We start from the raw sequence: 19526 nt of genomic DNA on the forward strand, positions 1-19526 counted from the left end.
AGTGAGAGGTTTGGGATCAAATCCCACCACTAATACCATATGAACATAGGCAAGTGACTTAACTTCTCTGATCCTCAGGTCCTTAACCTGCAAAATGGGAATAAGAATACTTAGAATACATGGCTCACAGGGTGACCGTTAAGTACCAAGGTAAGAACCAAGACAATATACACAGAAAGTCCTACATAAACGTCAGTTATTATTACTAGAATAAAACCCATAGCCTATCAATTTTAGATCTTTCTTGCATTCTTATAAAGGATTGGTTGTGAAGTTTGTAATTAGTGACAAAAAGTCATGTTATTAAATTATCTGGGTTTAAAACAACCTAGGTTTTTCATTGACCATTACCTCCTTAAAAAAGATCACTAAGAATCAGTGGGATTCTTAGAGGGATCAGTTGGGAACAGATTGTAATCACCAGAGTATTTTGGTAAACAACTTGAAGAAGTTTGGTGGTGATTAGAGATACTAAATGGGAATTTTTTTTGTGACAACTACTTTTAAAAAAAGCTTCTAAATGTCCAAAAGGAAATTTGTGTAAATTCCCAAAAAAGTCATCTTAGCATATTTGTAACATCACAAGCTACCTGATACTATGCTTGTATTGAAAGAGTTCAGAGGCCACACCAAAATCGTAGTGGGCTTCTATCCATTGAAGAAATTCACATTTACATCTACTATTTCAATCTGTGATGAGAAATTGATGGCTAATCCTCAGGCTAATGATTAATGAAGGCAAAATGTTAAAAGATCATAAGCAGCAAACAGGGCATACATGTATGAAAATCAAAATTCAAAAGAGCAGATAAAGGCAAATCTACAAATGACACAGATTTATGTAATTTTCCTCTTTGGAAAATGTAAAAGACTTACATATTTTGTGTAACAATATGACTATCCAGACTGGGCCTATTAATCAGATCCAAGAACTATATGTGTTTACACACACACACACACACACACACACACACACACACGTATATATTAAATATGTATTAGATACCCAAGGAGCAATGAAACATTTCTTTATGTGTGTGTATGTGAATATGTACAAACACATACATATATACACATACAAAGAAATACTTTATTGCTCATCGTACCTAGAAAAATGAGAAATTGTACATTCTAATTATCAGATTTTTCAACCAACCTAATTTTGTTAAGGATATCGATTCCAGACTGCTCCAATAGGACATTTTTAACAAAGGTGCGTGGAATGGAAATCTTTTCAGTGCTGGCATGAATCAGGTCTTGTCGGATGTTTGCCTTTTTCATCACATTGGGGCAAAGATCCTCAGCAGCGTCTACCATGGATTCAAGTAATGCCTGCAATGAAGCACAAGTAGAGGGGAAAATATCAGGATATATCAAAATATCAAGTATGCAAGACACCAGAACTCCCGTAAAATTGAAAAGTCATTATGTGTGACTGTGAAGACTTCTGATAGCAGCAACATGCCTGCAAGTCACAAAAGAAGAGGATAATGGAATCCTGCTATGTGAAGTATTAATCTGGGCACCCCCACTGCGATTGTTACTTCCAAATGGTCATTGATTGCATATAACCAGACTAAACCTGACATGTGCTAGGAATAAACAAGCTATAGGCATTTATAAACTGGTGTTTTAAAAATGGTGTGTCAGCTGTACTTCATGACAAAAAGTGTTTAAAATTTTAAAAGCAGCATTTATCTCACAAGTTGGCACTTTTAGGCTTTTCTCCAGGACACACTGAAAGTAGTCTTCTGGAAATATGCACACAGGATATAATCCTGGTTTTAGATCTTTTAAGATAGGACTGTCATTGAAACCTAACATAGCAACATGGTAAGTTAAATCATTCTTTACCTGTGGCCAGGTGGCTTCACAAAAAATGAAAAATTGCTTCCAAATTTATGATTTATAACATAACATCCCTAGGTATCAAGTATAACAACCTCAGGAACTCAGATTCCCATGAAAGGCTTGAAACTCTGAATTCTCCTTTGTTATAAAGTAGTAATATCACTGAAAAAAATCAAGATTTTATACCAAGAAACCTCAACCTTCCAAGAAGAAGAAAAGAAAAGGTTAGGGGTTTTTTTTGGTTGCTTTTAGCATATTCCATTTAGGACCAAACATTAGAAAGTATCTTTAGGAAGATAAAAATCATCCTGCTTCAGAATAACTTCATGCCAAATACTCTGTGCCTTGGCTTCAAGGTTTTCAGCCACAAGATTCAGAAGTGGAAGGACATTTGGAGATCTCTTAAGAGTCAACTGGGGGGGGGTGGCTAGGTGGCACAGTGGATAGAGCACCAGCCCAGAAGTCAGGAGGACTTGAGTTCAAATCTGGCCTCAGACCAAACACTTGACACTTACTGGCTGTGTGACCCTGGGCAAGTCACTTAACCCCAATTGCCTAAAAGTAAAAAAGAAAAAAAAAATTTTTTAAAAAAAGAGTCAACTGGGGCACGGCGGGGGGGGGGGGGTATGGGACGGGGCAGCTAGGTGGCACAGTGGATAGAGCCCTGGCCCTGAAGTCAGGAAGACCTCAGTTCAAATCCAGCCTCAGATATGTAACACTTACTAGCTGTGTGACCGGGCGGTCACTTAACCCCATTGCCTAACAAAAACAAAAAACAAACAAACAAACAAACAAACAAAAAAAGAGTTCAACTAGGTGATATAATAGATAGACCTGGAGTCAGGAAGATTGGAGTTTAAATTCTGGCTCAGGCACTTAGTGGGCAAATGTTTTAACCTGTGTCTGCCTCAACTTCCTCATCCATAAAAGGGGGATAATAATAGCACCTACCTCCCACGGCTGTCATAAGGATACAATAAGACAATATTTGTAAAGTGTTTTGCAAATCTTAAAGAACTACATAAATGCCAGCTATAATCATCATAACCACCATCACCCACCACAACCACCATCATCAGCCCCTGAAACGATAAATGACCCGTCCAAAATCCTAAAACGTAGAATATAACTGAGCCAGGACTGCAACCTAAATTAACTGACTGCAGTTTATTGACCTTGTAAGCATGTCTCAGTCTAATGCCTTTCCAAAACAATTCCATGGATGACAGTGATTACAAAGGAAGGCAGTAGGGTATAGTGGGAACAAATAGCATAAGTTTCTGACACCAGTTTTGCTACTAGCTGGCTGTATGACTTGAGCCACTTAATGTCTCAGGCCTCAATGTTTTCATTCTTAAAACCAAAGGGTCATTTAGACTAGAGCATTTCCAAGGTCCTTTGTAGCTATGACTGATTGTGTGACTAGGATGCAATATATAGACACTCCTACAAAAGGCACTCAAAATTTAATTAATAATTATGAATATGCAATCATTTATACTCTCTTCCTCTTTCCAATCTTGACACCATGGAGAACAAGTTCTACTCCATGCCATCTTCTGCTACCAAATGCCTTGTATCCTGATCTTATCACCAATCATTGCAGAGCAAGGTAACTTTATGCTGTTTTTTTTCCCTTTTATGTAGTATTTTATTTTTCTGCAGTTACACAGTTAAAAAACAATTTTTAACATTAGTTTTTAAACCATTGGGTTCTAAATCCTTTCCTTTCTCCTTCTCCCCCTTTCATTGAGAAGGCAAGTAATCCAATATAGCTTATACAAGGGTAGTCATGCTAAACATTTCCATAATAGTCATGTTGCTAAAGAAAACATAGACCAAAAACAAACAAAAAAACCCCAAAAACCAAAACCTTAAGAAAAATAAAGAAAGCAAAAAAAGTGTGCTTCAATCTGATAACAGACACATCAGTTCTTTCTCTGGGGATGGACAGCCTTTTTCATAGTAAGTCTTTCAGAGTTGTCTTGGATCACTGTATTCTTCATGCTCTTTCTTATTAAATTCTCTATTCCATTCAGCTGTTCCAAAACCTTTTCCTCTCTCCGTATACTCCTACTTCATCCTCTTCACCCACTTTACAGCTATGAACCTCCTCTCATACTTTAGTGAAAAATTGAGGCCATTTGCTGAGAGCTCCCTCTTTTCCTCTCACCATCTTATTGTCCTTTAATAACATCCCCAACTATATCCTGCTTCATTCCAGGTTTTGATGAATAGGTAAAATTTTGGGTTCCCATTCCCACCTATCATCTGCAGCAGATTGCTTCCACTGCCATCCTACTCTCTGTAATCTTCAACTGCTCCCTATCTTCTGATTCCTTCTCTGCTGCCTTCAGCTGCCATTGCAAACCATCCTTTAAAAAACCTTCAGTCAAGTGCCCCTTCCTTCCTCAGATAAACTCTTTGAAAAAAATTATTGACACATCCTCACTTCTCAATCCTCTGCAACCTGGCTCCATATCTTATCATTCAACTGAAAGTGTTTTCTCCAAAGTTATCAATCATCACTTACAGCTGCAAAATTAAATGTTTTTTTTTTTCCCTCAATCTCCATCATTGTTGATGACCTCCTCTTGGGCATTCTTTCCTTTCTAGGTTTTTGTGACTCTTCTCTCTATTGTTTTCCTACCTTTCTGACCACCCCTCAGTCTCCTTTGCTGGATTTTCATAAATTTCATGCTCTCTAATTGGAGGAAGTTCTCTAGTGTTCTGTCCTAGACCCTCTTTTCTCTCAACATTCTCTCCCAGGGATCTAATCAACTCTCATGGATTAAAGTCTCAGCTAGTCATATGTTGATAATTCCCAGATTTATATATCCAGCCTTAATAGCTTATCTGAGCCCCAGTCTCATAACACCAACTGCCTATTGGACGTTCTCAACTGGATGTCCTGTAGGCATCTCAAACTCAACATGCCCCAAACTGAACTCTTTCCTTCCAGACATGCCCCTCTTCTGAACTTTCCTATTGTGTAAAGACTACCACTACCCTCCCAGTGACGCAGGTTCAAAACCTTCATGTGTGACTCCATTTAAATTATCATAATTAGTTGTTCTTTTCCTTTCCTTCTCTACAACATCTCTTGTTTCTGATCTCTTTCCTCCACTATCCTAGTTCAGAGCTTCATACCCTAACTGGTCTCTCTCCCAGAAGTCTCTTCCCCACTCTGGTCCATCTTTTTTTACATCTGCCAAAGTGATATTCCAAAATGTCAATGTCACCTCCCAGACACTAGAGGCTACTTATGACCTCTAGGATAAACTAAACTCATCATAACCTGATCCCTACCTACCTTTTCCATCTTCTTACACATTACTCCCCTCTATGTACCCCATAGTCTAGACATACTGGCCCACTTGTTATTTCATACAAATCTCTGGTTCCCTTTTCCCTGCTTTTTCACTTCCCATCCCCACCTCTCCTTGGCTTCTTAAGATTCCCTGAATTGACTTCCTTCTGAATGAACCTGATTCTGGTCCCTTTAGCTGTAGCACTTTCCCCATAAGGTTCCATCTACTCTGGATGTAGCTTATGTGTACGTGTACACACACACACACACACACACACACACCCCCACACATATACATGGACACATATTTCTTCTACTACATCATAAAATGCTCAAGAGGAGGGACTGTTTTTCTTCTTTATTTGTAACTCAGTGCTTAGCAAAGTGCCTAACAGAGTAAGAACTTAATAAGTACTTGGAAATTAATAAGCTGTAGGCAAGTATCTGAGTTGATTACGTGGCTTAAATAGCATGTCCCAAAAATCTTAGTGCAGACTCTGTCTACTACCTGGGAATTAAATGATGACACTGAATTGCTACTTGACCTTACAAGGACTATCCTTTCTTTTCTAAAGAGGTAAAGAACCTGTTGCTGTCTTGTAGGGGAATAATCCTTCTCCTAACCCCCTTTGATCTCAGCTCAATGCTGATACAGGTTGGAACCTGTAATTATAGGGGTGGCAGAAGCCAAGGAGAGGTGGGGAAAGGAAGGTGAAACCCTGAAGTCATATGTCCCTCTTCTGGCATTCCTGCCTAAGGACCAGTCTAACAGGTAGCATTTCTACTTCAAGAGCAATTTCTAGAAAAGTAAATGGTGGAACTGAAATTCCTAATTCTTGATTTGGAATCAGGAAACATGGGGTAAGAACCCCAGCTAATATGATATCTAAATCTCACAGCATTGTTGTGAGGAAAGTGTTTTGTAAACCTTAAGGTATTAAAGACATGGGATCGAGTGTTAGCTCAGCCACCTCATACTCTACCAAAGGCCTTGTCCTGATCCTCACTCTAAAGGACAGCTATTATGAGGCTATAGTTAGGCATTCATGGAGTAAGGACTTTTCTTGAAAACAGAGTTGAACCTATCTTCTGTATTTTGGAGAACAAAAGACTACCACAGCTCTTCCAATATGCCTTTGCCTTGTGAAAAAACAGAAGACATATGAGGTAACTTTTTATGTTCTGTATGTTTCCAGGTGATATTATTAAAAATCCATGGAGAGAGTCAAAAGATTTGGGTGCTTGCTTAATGGATAGAAGAGAAGCTGCAACAAAGAACATTCTATTCTGGAGACAAAGAAGGTAGAGCAGAAACTATAGCTGCAAGTAAGGGATAACATTGGAAAGGGAAGGCAACACAAAGTCAATCCTTTGGATTCCTCAGAAGAGGTGGGAGAGGGAGGTAGGAATAATCTCTTAGCGGCTAAAGCCAATGGCCTTTTCTCAATACTTGTTCTTGACTTTTTTTGTAGTCTTTAACACTTTTGATCACCCTCTCCTTCTTGATACTCTTTTTCTCTAGGTTTTCAGGACACCAATATCTCCTGGTTTTCCTCCTACCTATCTGAATTCTCCTTCCCTTTCTCCTTTGGTGAATCATCACTCAGATCAACACCTCTAATTGTTACTGTCCCACAGGGTTCTTTCCTGGATCCTTTTCTCTTCTTACTCTACGCTGCTTCACTGGGTGATCTAATCAGTGCTCATAGATTTAATTACCATCTCTATGCTGAAAATTCTCACATCTACCTATCCCACCTTAACCTCGCTGATGATATCTCACATCTCCAAGGCCTCTCAGACATCACAACCTGAATGTGCAGTAGACCCCAACATGTCCAAAATGGAACTCACTATCTTTTCCCCTAACTGCACCTCCCTCTCTTGAGTATTAGTGCAGAAGGAAACACAATCCTCCCAGTCCCCCAGGCTCACAAACTAAGTATCATCCTCAACTTTTCACTATCTCTAACCCTCTACGTCCAATCTGTTGCCAAAGTTTGTCAATTTTACCTCTGTAACATTTCTCAGATATGGACCCTGACTCCAAGTGCAGGACTTTGAGTTAGGAAGAATTGCATTTGAATCTTGCCTCAGACTCTTGCTATCTGTGAGACCCTAAGCAAATCACTTAACTTCTGCCTCAATTTCCTCATCTATAAAATGTGGATAATAATGGTAACAACTTTACAGGGCTTTTGTGGGGATCAAATGAGTTAACATATACAATGTGCTTTGCAAAACAGAAAAGTCGACTTAAGTGGTAGCTATTATAATCATAAGTCAAGTCCATTTTCAATTCAATCCAGTTAAATAAGCATCTGTTAATAATTTGATATGTGCAAGGCACTGTGTTACTGTGGTGCTAGGAGCACAAAGAATGGAATCTGGATTAAAAGTCTGATAATTAGATTTATTTTGTCTGGATTGAATTGTCACTAACAGATGTTACAAACTATGCATTTCCTGATCAGAAAAGCTCCTAAGAATTATGTAGTACTTAGTAATGAAAATAGTTTAATATCTTAATTCTAACATTCGCCACCATACAGCCCAAAGTTCTTGGATAAATTTTACCACTTAAACAAACACACACACTCACACACACACACACACTACACCCTTTAGTGTTTTAGAATCCTCTTTAACATAAAGTGAAGAAGAACCATTTGCATTAGAAAATGTGTGATGTGAAAAACAATTTGATTAGTAAAATCTCTTAGCTGTATTAGTTAACGTTTGGCTTTTTGCTACCCATGTCCTACAAGTCTATTTTTCAAATCAACTTGAAATTTACTAGGGAAATTTTTTCATAGATTAAACATCAAATGGGATCAGAAATTTCTGATTTTAAAAAAAAACTCTAAAACTCAAGTATTCCAAGGGGAAAAATGAAATTTTCCTTATGTTCAAACATTTAGGTTGTATTCATCACTAGTGATTGTAAGAGTCAATGTTAGTAAGAGGGAAATATTAGAGATGGAGAAGAGAAAAATTTTAAAAGCACAATGTGAATCACCTTAGTCCTGCAATGCTTGCTGCAGAGAGGCTAAAATACCTATCCTAAAACAAGAATTTCCTTATACTCAGAACCAACTTTCTCACACTGAAAAAGGATGAAAAGCTGCTTAACAGCTCTTTTATACTCTCCATTTAAAAACGAATTTTGGGGGCTGCTAGGTGGCACAGTGGATAGAGTACCAGCCCTGGAGTCAGGAGAACCTGTTCAAATCCAGCCTCAGATACTTGACATTTACTAGCTGTGTGACCTTGGGCAAGTCACTCAATCCTGATTGACTACAAAAAGGGGGAAAAAAAAAACCAAGTGAGAATTTAACTAGATGGTCTCTGATCCAGTTCTAAATTTACAATCCTATCTTGCACATAAAGGACACTCCATCTTGTGTCTCAATCTAACTTCCATGCCTGGAGAATGCTTTCTTCTCACCTCAAGCTCTTAAAATTCCTGCTCTCTTCTCACCTCAAGCTCTTAAAATTCCTCATTTCCTTCAAGAACTACTTTTTTTTTGGTTGTTGAGGCAATCAGGATTAAGTGACTCACCCAGGGTCACACAGCTAGTAAGTGTCAAGTGTCTGAGGTCGGATTTGAACTCAGGTCCGCCTGATTCCAAGGCCCAAGCTCTATCTGCTGCACCACCTAGCTGCCCCTTCAAGAACAACTTGCCACATGAAACCTTTCCTGATCCCCTTAACTGAAAGTGCCTTCTATCCCAAAATAACTGTCTTGGATCATTTTTAGTTTTGTTCTCTTTCTCTCTCTCCCTCTAACTCTTTCTCCCGCATTTCCTACCCCTGCCTCGTTCTTCCCTCTCCCCCTCTCCATATTTATGTTCTTTCCCCTGATACACGGTAAGCTCCTTCAAAGCAGGGACTGTTTCACCCTTGTCTTTGTATTCCCATTGCCTTGTATAATGCCTACCCTGTAGAAATGTGTGCTGACTGACTGAATATGCCCTTTCCCTATGAAATATGCCACCTCTTGGAACAAAGTTAAAAAGGCAGTTAAGCAAAACCAGCCAAAATTTCAACCATGTCTGAAAGCATTTGCTCCCATTTCGTTGGGAGGTCAGCACATTTTCTGAATTCTTTTCCAGGGACAAGCTTAGTCATTGTAATCATACAGCAATCAGGTTTTTTTTATTATTTTTCTGAAAAGGGTATTCTTGATGTTGTGTTTCATGTTTTTTAAAAATGGGCCAGCAATCCAAAGAAGACAGAATCTCTTCAATGAAGAGAACTGCAGAACTCTTCAATTAACAATTAGCCATTAGGAGAAGTAAGAGTCCTGCTACCACTTTTCAGCCTCTGCCCAAAAAAACATTTAAAACCATACTCATTTTTAATATCACATCTGAAAATAACACACAAGATTCTCCCCTTATTATATGTAAAGAGGATAGGGGCTTTAACTCCTATAAAATCTGCATTTTCTCCCTCATTAACTTTTTTAATTTACTAAAGGAAAAAAAGCAATTAGAATATTACATTATTAGTCCTGTTTTGCCCTAAATCTTCCTGTGTAGTAGCAATCTGTTTCCTCAGTCTAAATGCTTTTAGAATTTCAGATAGGTGTGTAGAAGGAATACTGAAACAGGTGAACTAGGCAAAGAAAGGAGCTTTCTAGAGGCATAACTCCTCCAGAGTTCCTTGTGCTAAGAGATTAGAATACTATTAGGCTCAAAGGCAGGGAGGTAGGCAAGTCTTGTGGATTCTTCTTTCTAGGTTGCAGGAAAAGTTGACCAGCATTCAGAATGGTGCAACTGCAGCTATAAGGACCTTTAGAGAATAGCAAGGGCACCGCTGAGTACACAGTTACCATTATAGCTAAATAAGTGTACCATGACAGGAAGAAGACAGTATTTAGACTCTGAGAACCTGGGTTCTAATTCTAACTCTGTACTGCTACTGACTCTGTGTGACCTTGTGAAAGTCACTGAATAATATCTCTCAACCTCAGTTTCCTTATATGTAAAATGAAGTTTTTCAGGAAACTACATTCTAAAAAGAACTAGCAGATATAACTACTAAATACATGCTGATGATCTTTTAAGAGTGGGAAGAATTGTAGGGGTACCAAAAGACAGGAAAAAGGCAAATGATGCCCCAATTTTCAATAAAAGGAAGAGGGTAGAGAATGCAAACAATCAAACAATGAGCTTCATTTTGATTCCTGGAAAAATTCAAGAATATATACTATTGTATATATTTTGTGTGTGTGTGTATATATATAATATATTTTATAAAAATTCATTTTCTTGTTACTACTATTATTATTATTATTACTATAGCTATTGCAAAGATAAAAAAATAAGTAAGCTTAACCTTTAATTGTTCATCCACAACCCTTGTAACTTCTCCAGCCATTGATTCTAATGTCTCCTCAATTGGACTGGATGATAAACCATTGGCTCCGACCCATGATGCACCACCAACATGGTATAGATTTGGTAGCAACTGAAAAACAAAGGAAAATAACTATTTAGTGGCTAAACAAAATAAATAAATTATCAAAATCACCGTGTAAGAAACCTAGAATTGTATATTTGTTAACTACGTGGTTTATTAGGAAGACAAACAATTCAACATTTTAGGCCAATCTGTGAGGGACAGTCTTTTTTTTTTTTAAATCAAATATTTATTTAAATTTTTAATTAAATATTTTTCAATGAGGAAAAATTGATTTTCTCTCCTTCCTGTCCTCCACATTGGAAAAGACAAAAGAAAAACAAAATCCTGTAACAATTAGATATGGTAAAGCAAAACAAATTCCTGCATTGGTCAAGTACAAAAAATTAATGCCTCAGTCTGCATTAAGTCAGTCAGAAGGTAGGAAGCATCCTCTAGAACTGTGGCTGGTCATTGGATTCATCAAAGCTCTTAAGTCTTTTAAATTTTTACATGGTTTTTACAGTGCCGTACTTTTCGTCTGGTTTACAAGAAATGTGAAATTTAGGGGCTAAGAAAAATCAGCAGCCCAACCTTCTCATTTTAAGGATAAGGAAACTGAATCTCAAGAAGGTGATCTGTCCAAAATCATACAATCACAATGGCGGGGCAAGTCTAAAATACTGACTCATAGTTCAGTCCATGTTCCACTCCACCACATTATTGGGAAAAATTCTAATTTAGGTAAAGCTCTTCCTGGGGAAGGTTGGGTAGGGGTGAGATGCTATGGCATAGGTGGCGTGGCAAAAGAGTACTGGACCATAGTTCTTTTTAACTCTATCACTAACTTAATATGGAACTTTGGACTAATCACCATTTCTCTGATCATCAGTTCCCTCATCTACTCAATAAGAGGGGTTACTATACTGCATTTTTTCTAAAGGCTCCTTCTAGCCCTGAAATTTTACTATGTTCTTAATTCTCAGAAGAATAGTTTTCCATAAATCTTTGGTACAAACTAGAGTTAACTCCTAATTAATAAAAGACTGATTATCTAGTCTGTAGTTCACATAAACCCTCTGTATTTTCCTCTTCCATCTACATTTTATCCATTTTACACTCATTAGTCAAGAGAAGACAGTAGACATCGAACAGGTCAAATGTGATTATAATTAGTGACTGATAAAAGTCTACATGAAAGATGAATGAAATCATTTGCTAAAATGAAATTTCAGGATTATTGCTAGATTTCAGTCATCCATGTAAAAAGAAGAGCAATTTCTTATCACAAATAATAAAAAATTGGGTATATTTTACAAGGCCCGTATACCATGACTGTCATTGTTGTTTTAATGTAAGACTTGGAGTGAAGCTTACTGTTTTGGAGTTCTTAGCATCTCGCATAAGCCTTTCTGCTGATTTTAGGTCTTCCTGGATGGTGTCCCCACCACAGTTGCGTAAAGAGTTGAGATGGTCTTGTACTTTTACACATATTCTGTCAATCATCTAATTCATACCATGAGGGAGGAAATGATAGCATACACCAGAGTTAGCACAACCAATATTCAGATACAACAAATAAACAAAACAACACAGAATGAAAAAGAAAAGGAAATCAATTAAGTAGAAGTACAGATGAATAGGTATCAAACTGGAATTTCCTAGATAACAAAAACATCCCGATGTTTTAATTCTTAAAAACATAGGCCTCCTCCTTCCATATTCTGGTCTTAGTAAGGATGGTATAACAAATGCAATTATTTTTGTTTGATCGTTCAAATCCTCAGAGTCACAATTTGGGAACATCAATTCCTGCTGTATCACCAAGAAGTGCCAGAAAAGATGTGGAAAGAAATCTGGGTGAATGTATCCTGATTCTGAGAATTTGCTTCTGGACTATACATTAACATAAGATTCCTTCTGTGAGCTGCCTCTTACCTCTTCACTCTATCCCTATGGTTGTTAAAAAAATCTTCCTAAAACGTAAGTTTGACTATTGACTCCCCTTAAGAAGTCTCAGTAGCTCCCTATGACTTTTAGGGTGAAACATTACCTCCTTGGCTGGCACCTAAATCCCTTAACAATTGTGCTCCAGTCTACCTTTTCAGACTTTAATATCCTCCACAGTCTCTATATTGCATCCAAAATGGTAAAAAAGGCTATTCTCTGAAGCATCATACATACGAATGAACATGAATTTCAAAGCATGATTGTTAAAGTGAAAGGGTAAATGTATTATCACAAAATTATATCCTAGCATAATAATGAATTAATTCATTTTAAGTAATGATATTCATTAGAAAGGACATAAGCAAAAGCATTGCAGGCTCCAAATTTACTTCAAGCACTTGGATCAAGTTTGTGAATGGTTGGATCAGTTCATAACTCCACCAACAATGCAATAGTATTCCAATTTTCCCATATCTTCTCCAAGATTTATCATGTTCCTGTTTTGTCATGTTAACCAAACTGATAGGTGTGATGTCATACCTCAGAGTTGTTTTTTCTTACTTATTTTTAGTTTTCAACATTCACTTCCACAAGATTTTGAGTTCCAAATTTTGTCCGCATCTCGCCGCTTATCCCAGAAGTTGAAGTCTTTGGGTTTTTCAAATAGTAGATTACTACACTGTCTTGTGTACCTTACCTATCCCACTGATCCACCACTCTTATCTAGTACCAAGTAGTTTTGATGACTGCTGCTTTATAATACAGTTTTAGATCTGGTACAGCTAGTGTCTCCTCTTCTTGGAAGCCTATCCTGAGTTCCTTAGTTTTTAGTACACTCTTCCAACTTAAATAATCAGGTATACATGTATATTGTTGTTTGTCCTATGTTCTCGAAGAGGACCATGACATCAGGAAGATGATGCCATGACTTGAAAGTGAAATGGATTTAAGTGAGGGAGGGCTGTGCAAAGTCACCAGCCTCACCCTGTCCTCCTGAGCCTTCTGGGTCCAGTGGCATGTTGGATTCCTACCCTGCCAGTCTCCCTGTAGAATCAGGATTCTTTATAGTTTCATCTTTGTAACCTTAATGATAGTACAGTATTCTGCACATATTTCACATTTGATAAGTGATTAGACTGGATTAAGCAGAATAAAGGGGAAGAAAGATTAGGTTTAATAGAAGATTCCATTTAGTATACAATTTTAAATTGTTAAGATAATAACATACCTAAAATTATTTCTTTTCCCCACTGTAATATACCCTTCCTGCCAAATTAACTATAACTGGATCACTTCCAAGATATTCTAGGATTTTGCTCATATTTAAAACTCAATGAAAAAAAAGTCCACAGACTGTTAAAGCAGGCAATGACCAACAACAACAAAAAAAAGATACAACTTATTCTTTTCTACATCTGTATTTATTTAGGGAAAAACAGTAATCAACACTAAAATCCAGCACAAGCAGTACTCTACTGTGTTTCTAAAGTTTCTATTCCATTTTGCAACAATCTATTTGTTTGGCCATTCTTGTTTCTTTTTATGTAAATCAACTCAAGAATAGTTTTGAGATTTGTATCTTATCTGATAACTCAGTTACATATTCATGAAGCAAATGTTTATAAGGCAGTGAGAGTTTGTACACTGAATCTCACTTTGTTGTATTCATTTTGAAAGAATTTACAACAAGCAGGAGATGTTTGAGTTACAGTGGTGAAGTGCTCTCCTAGCCTCTTCCATCTTGAGGCAGGAGATGTTTAGGGAATGACTGGTGCCCAATTCTTCCCCTCACGCTTCCACTGGAGACTGGAGAACAGGAACGAGACTCATGGAGATCAGGCATTGGTATTTGTGCTAAATTTTGAAGTTATTCAAAGAGGTGGAGGTTAGGAAGGAAAGAATTCTAGCCATAGGGAGTAGCCATGTGAAAAAGTAGGGAGACAGGAGATAAAATATTTTATACAGGAAATAATGTTAGGCAATTTGGAAGAATGTACATTGTGTGAAGTGAATAATAAGCAAGCAACCTAGAAAAATAGGTTAGCGTCAGGTTGTGAAAGGATTTAAATGATAAATGGAAGTGTGTTTATTTTATTCTAGAGGCAGGAGGGAGCCATTAGAGTTTCCAGGGCAGGGGAGTGACATGGTCAAATCTGAGCTCTAAGCAAACTGATTGGGCAATCGTCTAGATCAGAAAAAGATAGAAGAGAGGTAGGTAGACTAATAAGGAAGCTATTTCAGTGGTTCAAAAGGGAAGTGGTAAGGATCTGAAATATGTCAATGGCTGAGAGAATAGAAAGATAAAAGAAATCTTACAGACTCTTTACTTTGTGTTCCTACTCACTGAACTTCAAATCCTGATTGTTATAAAGTCATGATTCTTCATAAATTCTATGAATGGCTTCTTTTTTTGCAGCAATTTTTGTCAAATAGTGAGTACTTATCCCAGTAAGCTGGAGTCTTTGTGTTTTCAGGATTCTAGGGTATTAGATGCATTTGATTCGGCTTGCTGTGTACATAATCTGTCCACCAATTCATCTTGATTTTAACCAGTAATAAATTGTTTTTGTAATTACTACTCTGTAGTATAGTGTGAGATTGGGCACTGTGAGGTCCCTTTCATTTCCACTTCTTTTCATTTATTGCTCTTTAGATTCTTTACCTCCTTATAATAAATGCTAACATTTATATATAGCACTTACTCTCTGTGAGGCACTGAACTAAACCCTTTATAATTATGAATTTTGTCATTTTTTTCTAGTTTGACAATGAAATCCTCTGCATGGAACTGAATAATCAAATTACTTTAAGTAATATTGTCATTTGTATTACACTGGCTTGTCTTAAATATGAGTAATTTGTATTTTTCCAATTAGTTGTCTATATTTCTTTATAAACTATTATTTGTAGTTGTATTTATATATTCTTGTATGTATCTTGGAGAGTAGACTTCTAAGTATATTAAATATTTGGTAATTAATTTTAAGAGGAATTTCTCTTTCAATCTCTCCCTATTATGATTTATTGTTATATAATAATGCTAGTAATTTACTTGTGGCTTTATTTTCTGACCTGAAAATTTTCTAAAGTTATTCTTTCAACTAGTTTTTAGTTGACCCTTTAGGGCAATTATCTACCAAAAGTAATAATTTTATTTCTTCTTTACCTATGATTATTTTGTCAACTTCTTTTTCCTTTTCTTATGTCTAGTCAAAAGTTTCTAGTACTATGTCAAAAAGAAGTGATGACAGACATCCTTGTTTCACGTTGAATTGACTGGAAAAGACTCTTGTGTATCTCTTATTTGGGAGTTCTTGGTTTTAGATGTATACTATTGTCGTGTTTTTGATCCACATGATTTAAAAATTATTTTTTTCATTTTCATTTTCAACTAAATAAAAAAAAGTTCACATCTTAAACAAACTAGAGAAATATGCAAAAAGTAAAAGTAACATATCAGATTTATGGAGAACATAAAAATAAATGACCAAAGAAGGAATAGAGAGGGTCATAGAAGACAAAATGAATTATTTTGAAATCATAAAATTAAAAACTTTTTTGTGCAAACAAATTTAATAAACCTAAGATTAATTGGTAAATGATTAGAGAAAAAAATTTGCCACAAAGTTCTCTGATAAAGGTCTCATTTCCAAGATATATAAAGAATAATTGGAATTTATAAGAAAGAACCATTTCCTAATTGATGAGCGGCCTAATGATATGAATGTACAGCTCTCAAGGGAAGAAAATGAGGGTATTTATAGCTTTATAAAAAAATGATCCAAATTACTACTAATTATAGAAATACAAAATGAAGCAAGTCTGAGATTTCATATCATATCTGTCAAAGTTTCAAAGATGACAAAAAAGGAAAATGATAAATATTGGAGGAGCTGTTGGAAAGCAGGAATACTGACACATTGTAGGTGGACCTGTGAATGCGTATGACTGTTCTGTAAAGATATCTGGAATTATGAATAGATACTAAGCAGCACAAGCCCTTTGACCCAGCTATACTACTAATAGGTTTCTATCCAAAAGATAACAAAGAAAGAGGAAAAGGTCTTTAATGTACAGAAATATTTATAGCAGGTCTTTCTGCGATGGTAAAAAAATGGAAATTAGGAAGATATCCATCAAATGAGAAATGAATGAATAAATTGTATTACATAAGTGTTATAAAGTACTATTGTGCTGTTAAAAATGAGGAAATGGATGATTTCAAAAAAACATAAAAAGACTTCTATAAACTAATGCAGAGTGATGTGAGCAGATCTAGAAAAATTTATGGTATAAAATCAATATTATAAAAAAGAAATAATTTTGAAGACTTTTATAAACTGAGGAAGAATGAAACCAACAGAACCAAGAGAACAATTTATACAATAACAACACTTTATATAAAAGCAAAAAATTTGAAAGTTCCAAGAATTATGATGAATACAGTGATCATTCATAATTCCAGAGGACCAATGATGAAACATCTTATTCATTACATAGAAGTGAACAATTTAGAATTTTGTGTGTGTGTATGTGTGCGTGTGTGCTTGTTGTATACAACCATTGATGGAATTTGTTATGTTTGACAATGATTATTTGCTGGAAGAATTTTTTTTCTTTTATTTTTTTCCCTCAAATAGGGAAGGAGGCATGAGAAAATAAAATTTCTGCTAAGTTTTTAAAATATAAATGTCATATACACTTTCAGATAATGTTGCTATATTATTAACTGTTTTTACAGGAGACTTTATGAAGTGGAAGTAATCTGTAGATGTTTTTAAGGTTAAAAAAAAGACCACATGAATAAAACGTTTAAGAAAAAGTGATTTCTTACTGGTTGGTGTGAGAGGACATGTGGATTTTTCATAGTCAAGTAGAAAGAGCACTGGATCTGGAGTCAGAGGACTCCAGTTCAAAAATCTACTTTATGTGATTCTGGATGTCATTTAACGTCTATGGCACTGAGTTTCTTCATCTGAGATGGTTGGGTAAGATGGCCTCTGAGGTCTCTTCCAGGCATAGATTTATAAGCCTCTGATTCTCAGCTGCATTTCTAATTCTTATAATATGGATAGTTAAGTCAGGTCAACGAGCATTTATTAAGTGCCCAACATACATGGAGCTAAACATGAAGGCCATTAGGTGGCTCAGTGGACAGAGCACTAAGAATGCAGTCAGGAAGTTTGCTGTTGTTTTTCAGTTGTTTCAGACTCTTCATGACCCCATTTCAGTTTTTATTGGAGTCCTCTTGTATAAAATGATTAATATGGAAATGTTTTACATGATTGCACACGTACAACCTATATCTGATTGCTTAGTGTCTCAGGGAAGGGTGAGGGGAGAAAGGGAGGGATAGAATTTGGAACTCAAAAACTTTTTAAAAAATGTTTTGGGGACACATAAAAATAAATTTTTAAAAAAAATTCAAGGAAGATCACTTCGATGGATTATGGAGGGTTGAACCGGAGTGAGCCCAAATTTGAGGCAGGAAGAACAACCTGTGGATTATTGTAATAGACTAGGCATGATGCTGCCACCACCCTCACCAGAGAAGTGGCAGGGTCAGAGAAGAGAAGAGGCTGCAGGGGCAGGAAACCCGAGGCCTTGGGCAAAAGGTGGCCTTTTGCGTCCTTGAGTGGAGCCTTTTGACGGAGTCCAAGTTTTACAGAACAAATCCTTTTATTAAGGGGATTCAGTCAGAGAGCCACATTTAAGGGCCTAGAGGGCCACATGTGGCCTTGAAGCCCCAGGTTTCCTACCCCTGGAATAGGGGACAAAATTAGCATAGATTTCTAAAACTCTTTAAATGCATAAATCATTAAGATATATGACTACATAAAGGATGTGTTTGTTTTTTATATGTAAAATAAATTCCTATTTCCTTGTATTTATCAAAGTGGGTGCATCGGGAGCCCTCAAATGGCACACCTAATATGTAAGTTTACTTCAAATACAAGGATGGTGTCTTTTTTGTCATAAATGTCCAAAAAAAAAAAAAGATGTAGGGCAATAGTGTTATTCCCTCACTCTACCTCAACTTTACTTTCATAATCTACTTATTCTTTGCAGAACTTTCCAAGAGGGCAGGGAGGGAGGGCAGAGAATTACAAGGGGGGGGGAGGAAATCTCCCCCCTGTTATTTTGTAGTAGAAGGCAGCCAAGTAAACCCTTCTCTTTGGCATGAAAAGATTAAATAATGCTGAAGAGTAAGTGACAATGCAAGCGATTCTTAGTCAAGATGAGGGTTCCCATACCTGTTGTGTGGTGCTGGTGACGATGCCCTGTTGTAGTCGGTAAGCCTGTTCCTGCAGATATTTTCTCGTCTCGTGATTCCGAAGCAAATAATTTTCTATCTGAAAGTGAAACAAAAGTAGCTGTCAGAAATATCTTCCTCCATGTGGCCCAAAACCAAGTCTCTGAAAGGTCTCTACTGAACTTGAGATACACTCTGCCCATACATTGACTCAACAAGAACAACAAAAAGGAGAAAAAAAAACCCATTACAATGATTTATGACTATTTAAATAAAAAATTTAATCTGAGAAGACATGAAGTCTCTTTTTTTTTTATTAGATTCAATATTTGACAAATAGAAGCCAATGTTTTAATTGCTTGCACGGTTTATATATCCCATTTAATGATTCTCATCTCTTCTCTCAATGTGCTGACAAACACATATGCACAGTTTCATACGTGTAACTAAAACAGGCTTTAGAAAAAAACTAATTAAAAAGATGAGGACTCTGTGGCACTGTATAACTCAAAGGTAGCACCATCAGTATCTGACAAGAGTTTTTCTAAGGGGACACTGCAAAACTGAAACAGTTATGTAATTAGAAGAATAATATAATCATAATTTTAACAGCGACATTTGTACAGAGCTTTTAAGCTTCTAGAGCACTTACACCCATCACATTTGAAACTCATAATAATCCTATGAAGTAGTTACTAACGTTATTATGATTACAGCATCTCACAGATGAGGCTGAAAGGGACCTACCTCTGGTCA

General features: G+C 36.5%; 1 protein-coding gene across 1 annotated transcript in view; it reads right to left on the reverse strand.

The window, feature by feature from the left end:
* The window catches only part of CARMIL1 (capping protein regulator and myosin 1 linker 1), a 366062-nt gene that overhangs the window by 62719 nt on the left and 283817 nt on the right, over positions 1-19526 (reverse strand). Inside the window, 4 exon segments of the mRNA XM_027852377.1 lie at positions 1157-1332; positions 10505-10636; positions 11945-12073; positions 18772-18870. Coding sequence (XP_027708178.1) covers positions 1157-1332; positions 10505-10636; positions 11945-12073; positions 18772-18870 — 536 coding nt within the window.

The sequence above is a fragment of the Vombatus ursinus genome, unplaced genomic scaffold (assembly GCF_900497805.2).
Source record: "Vombatus ursinus unplaced genomic scaffold, bare-nosed wombat genome assembly UNPS02009573.1, whole genome shotgun sequence".
Lineage (NCBI taxonomy): Eukaryota > Metazoa > Chordata > Mammalia > Diprotodontia > Vombatidae > Vombatus > Vombatus ursinus.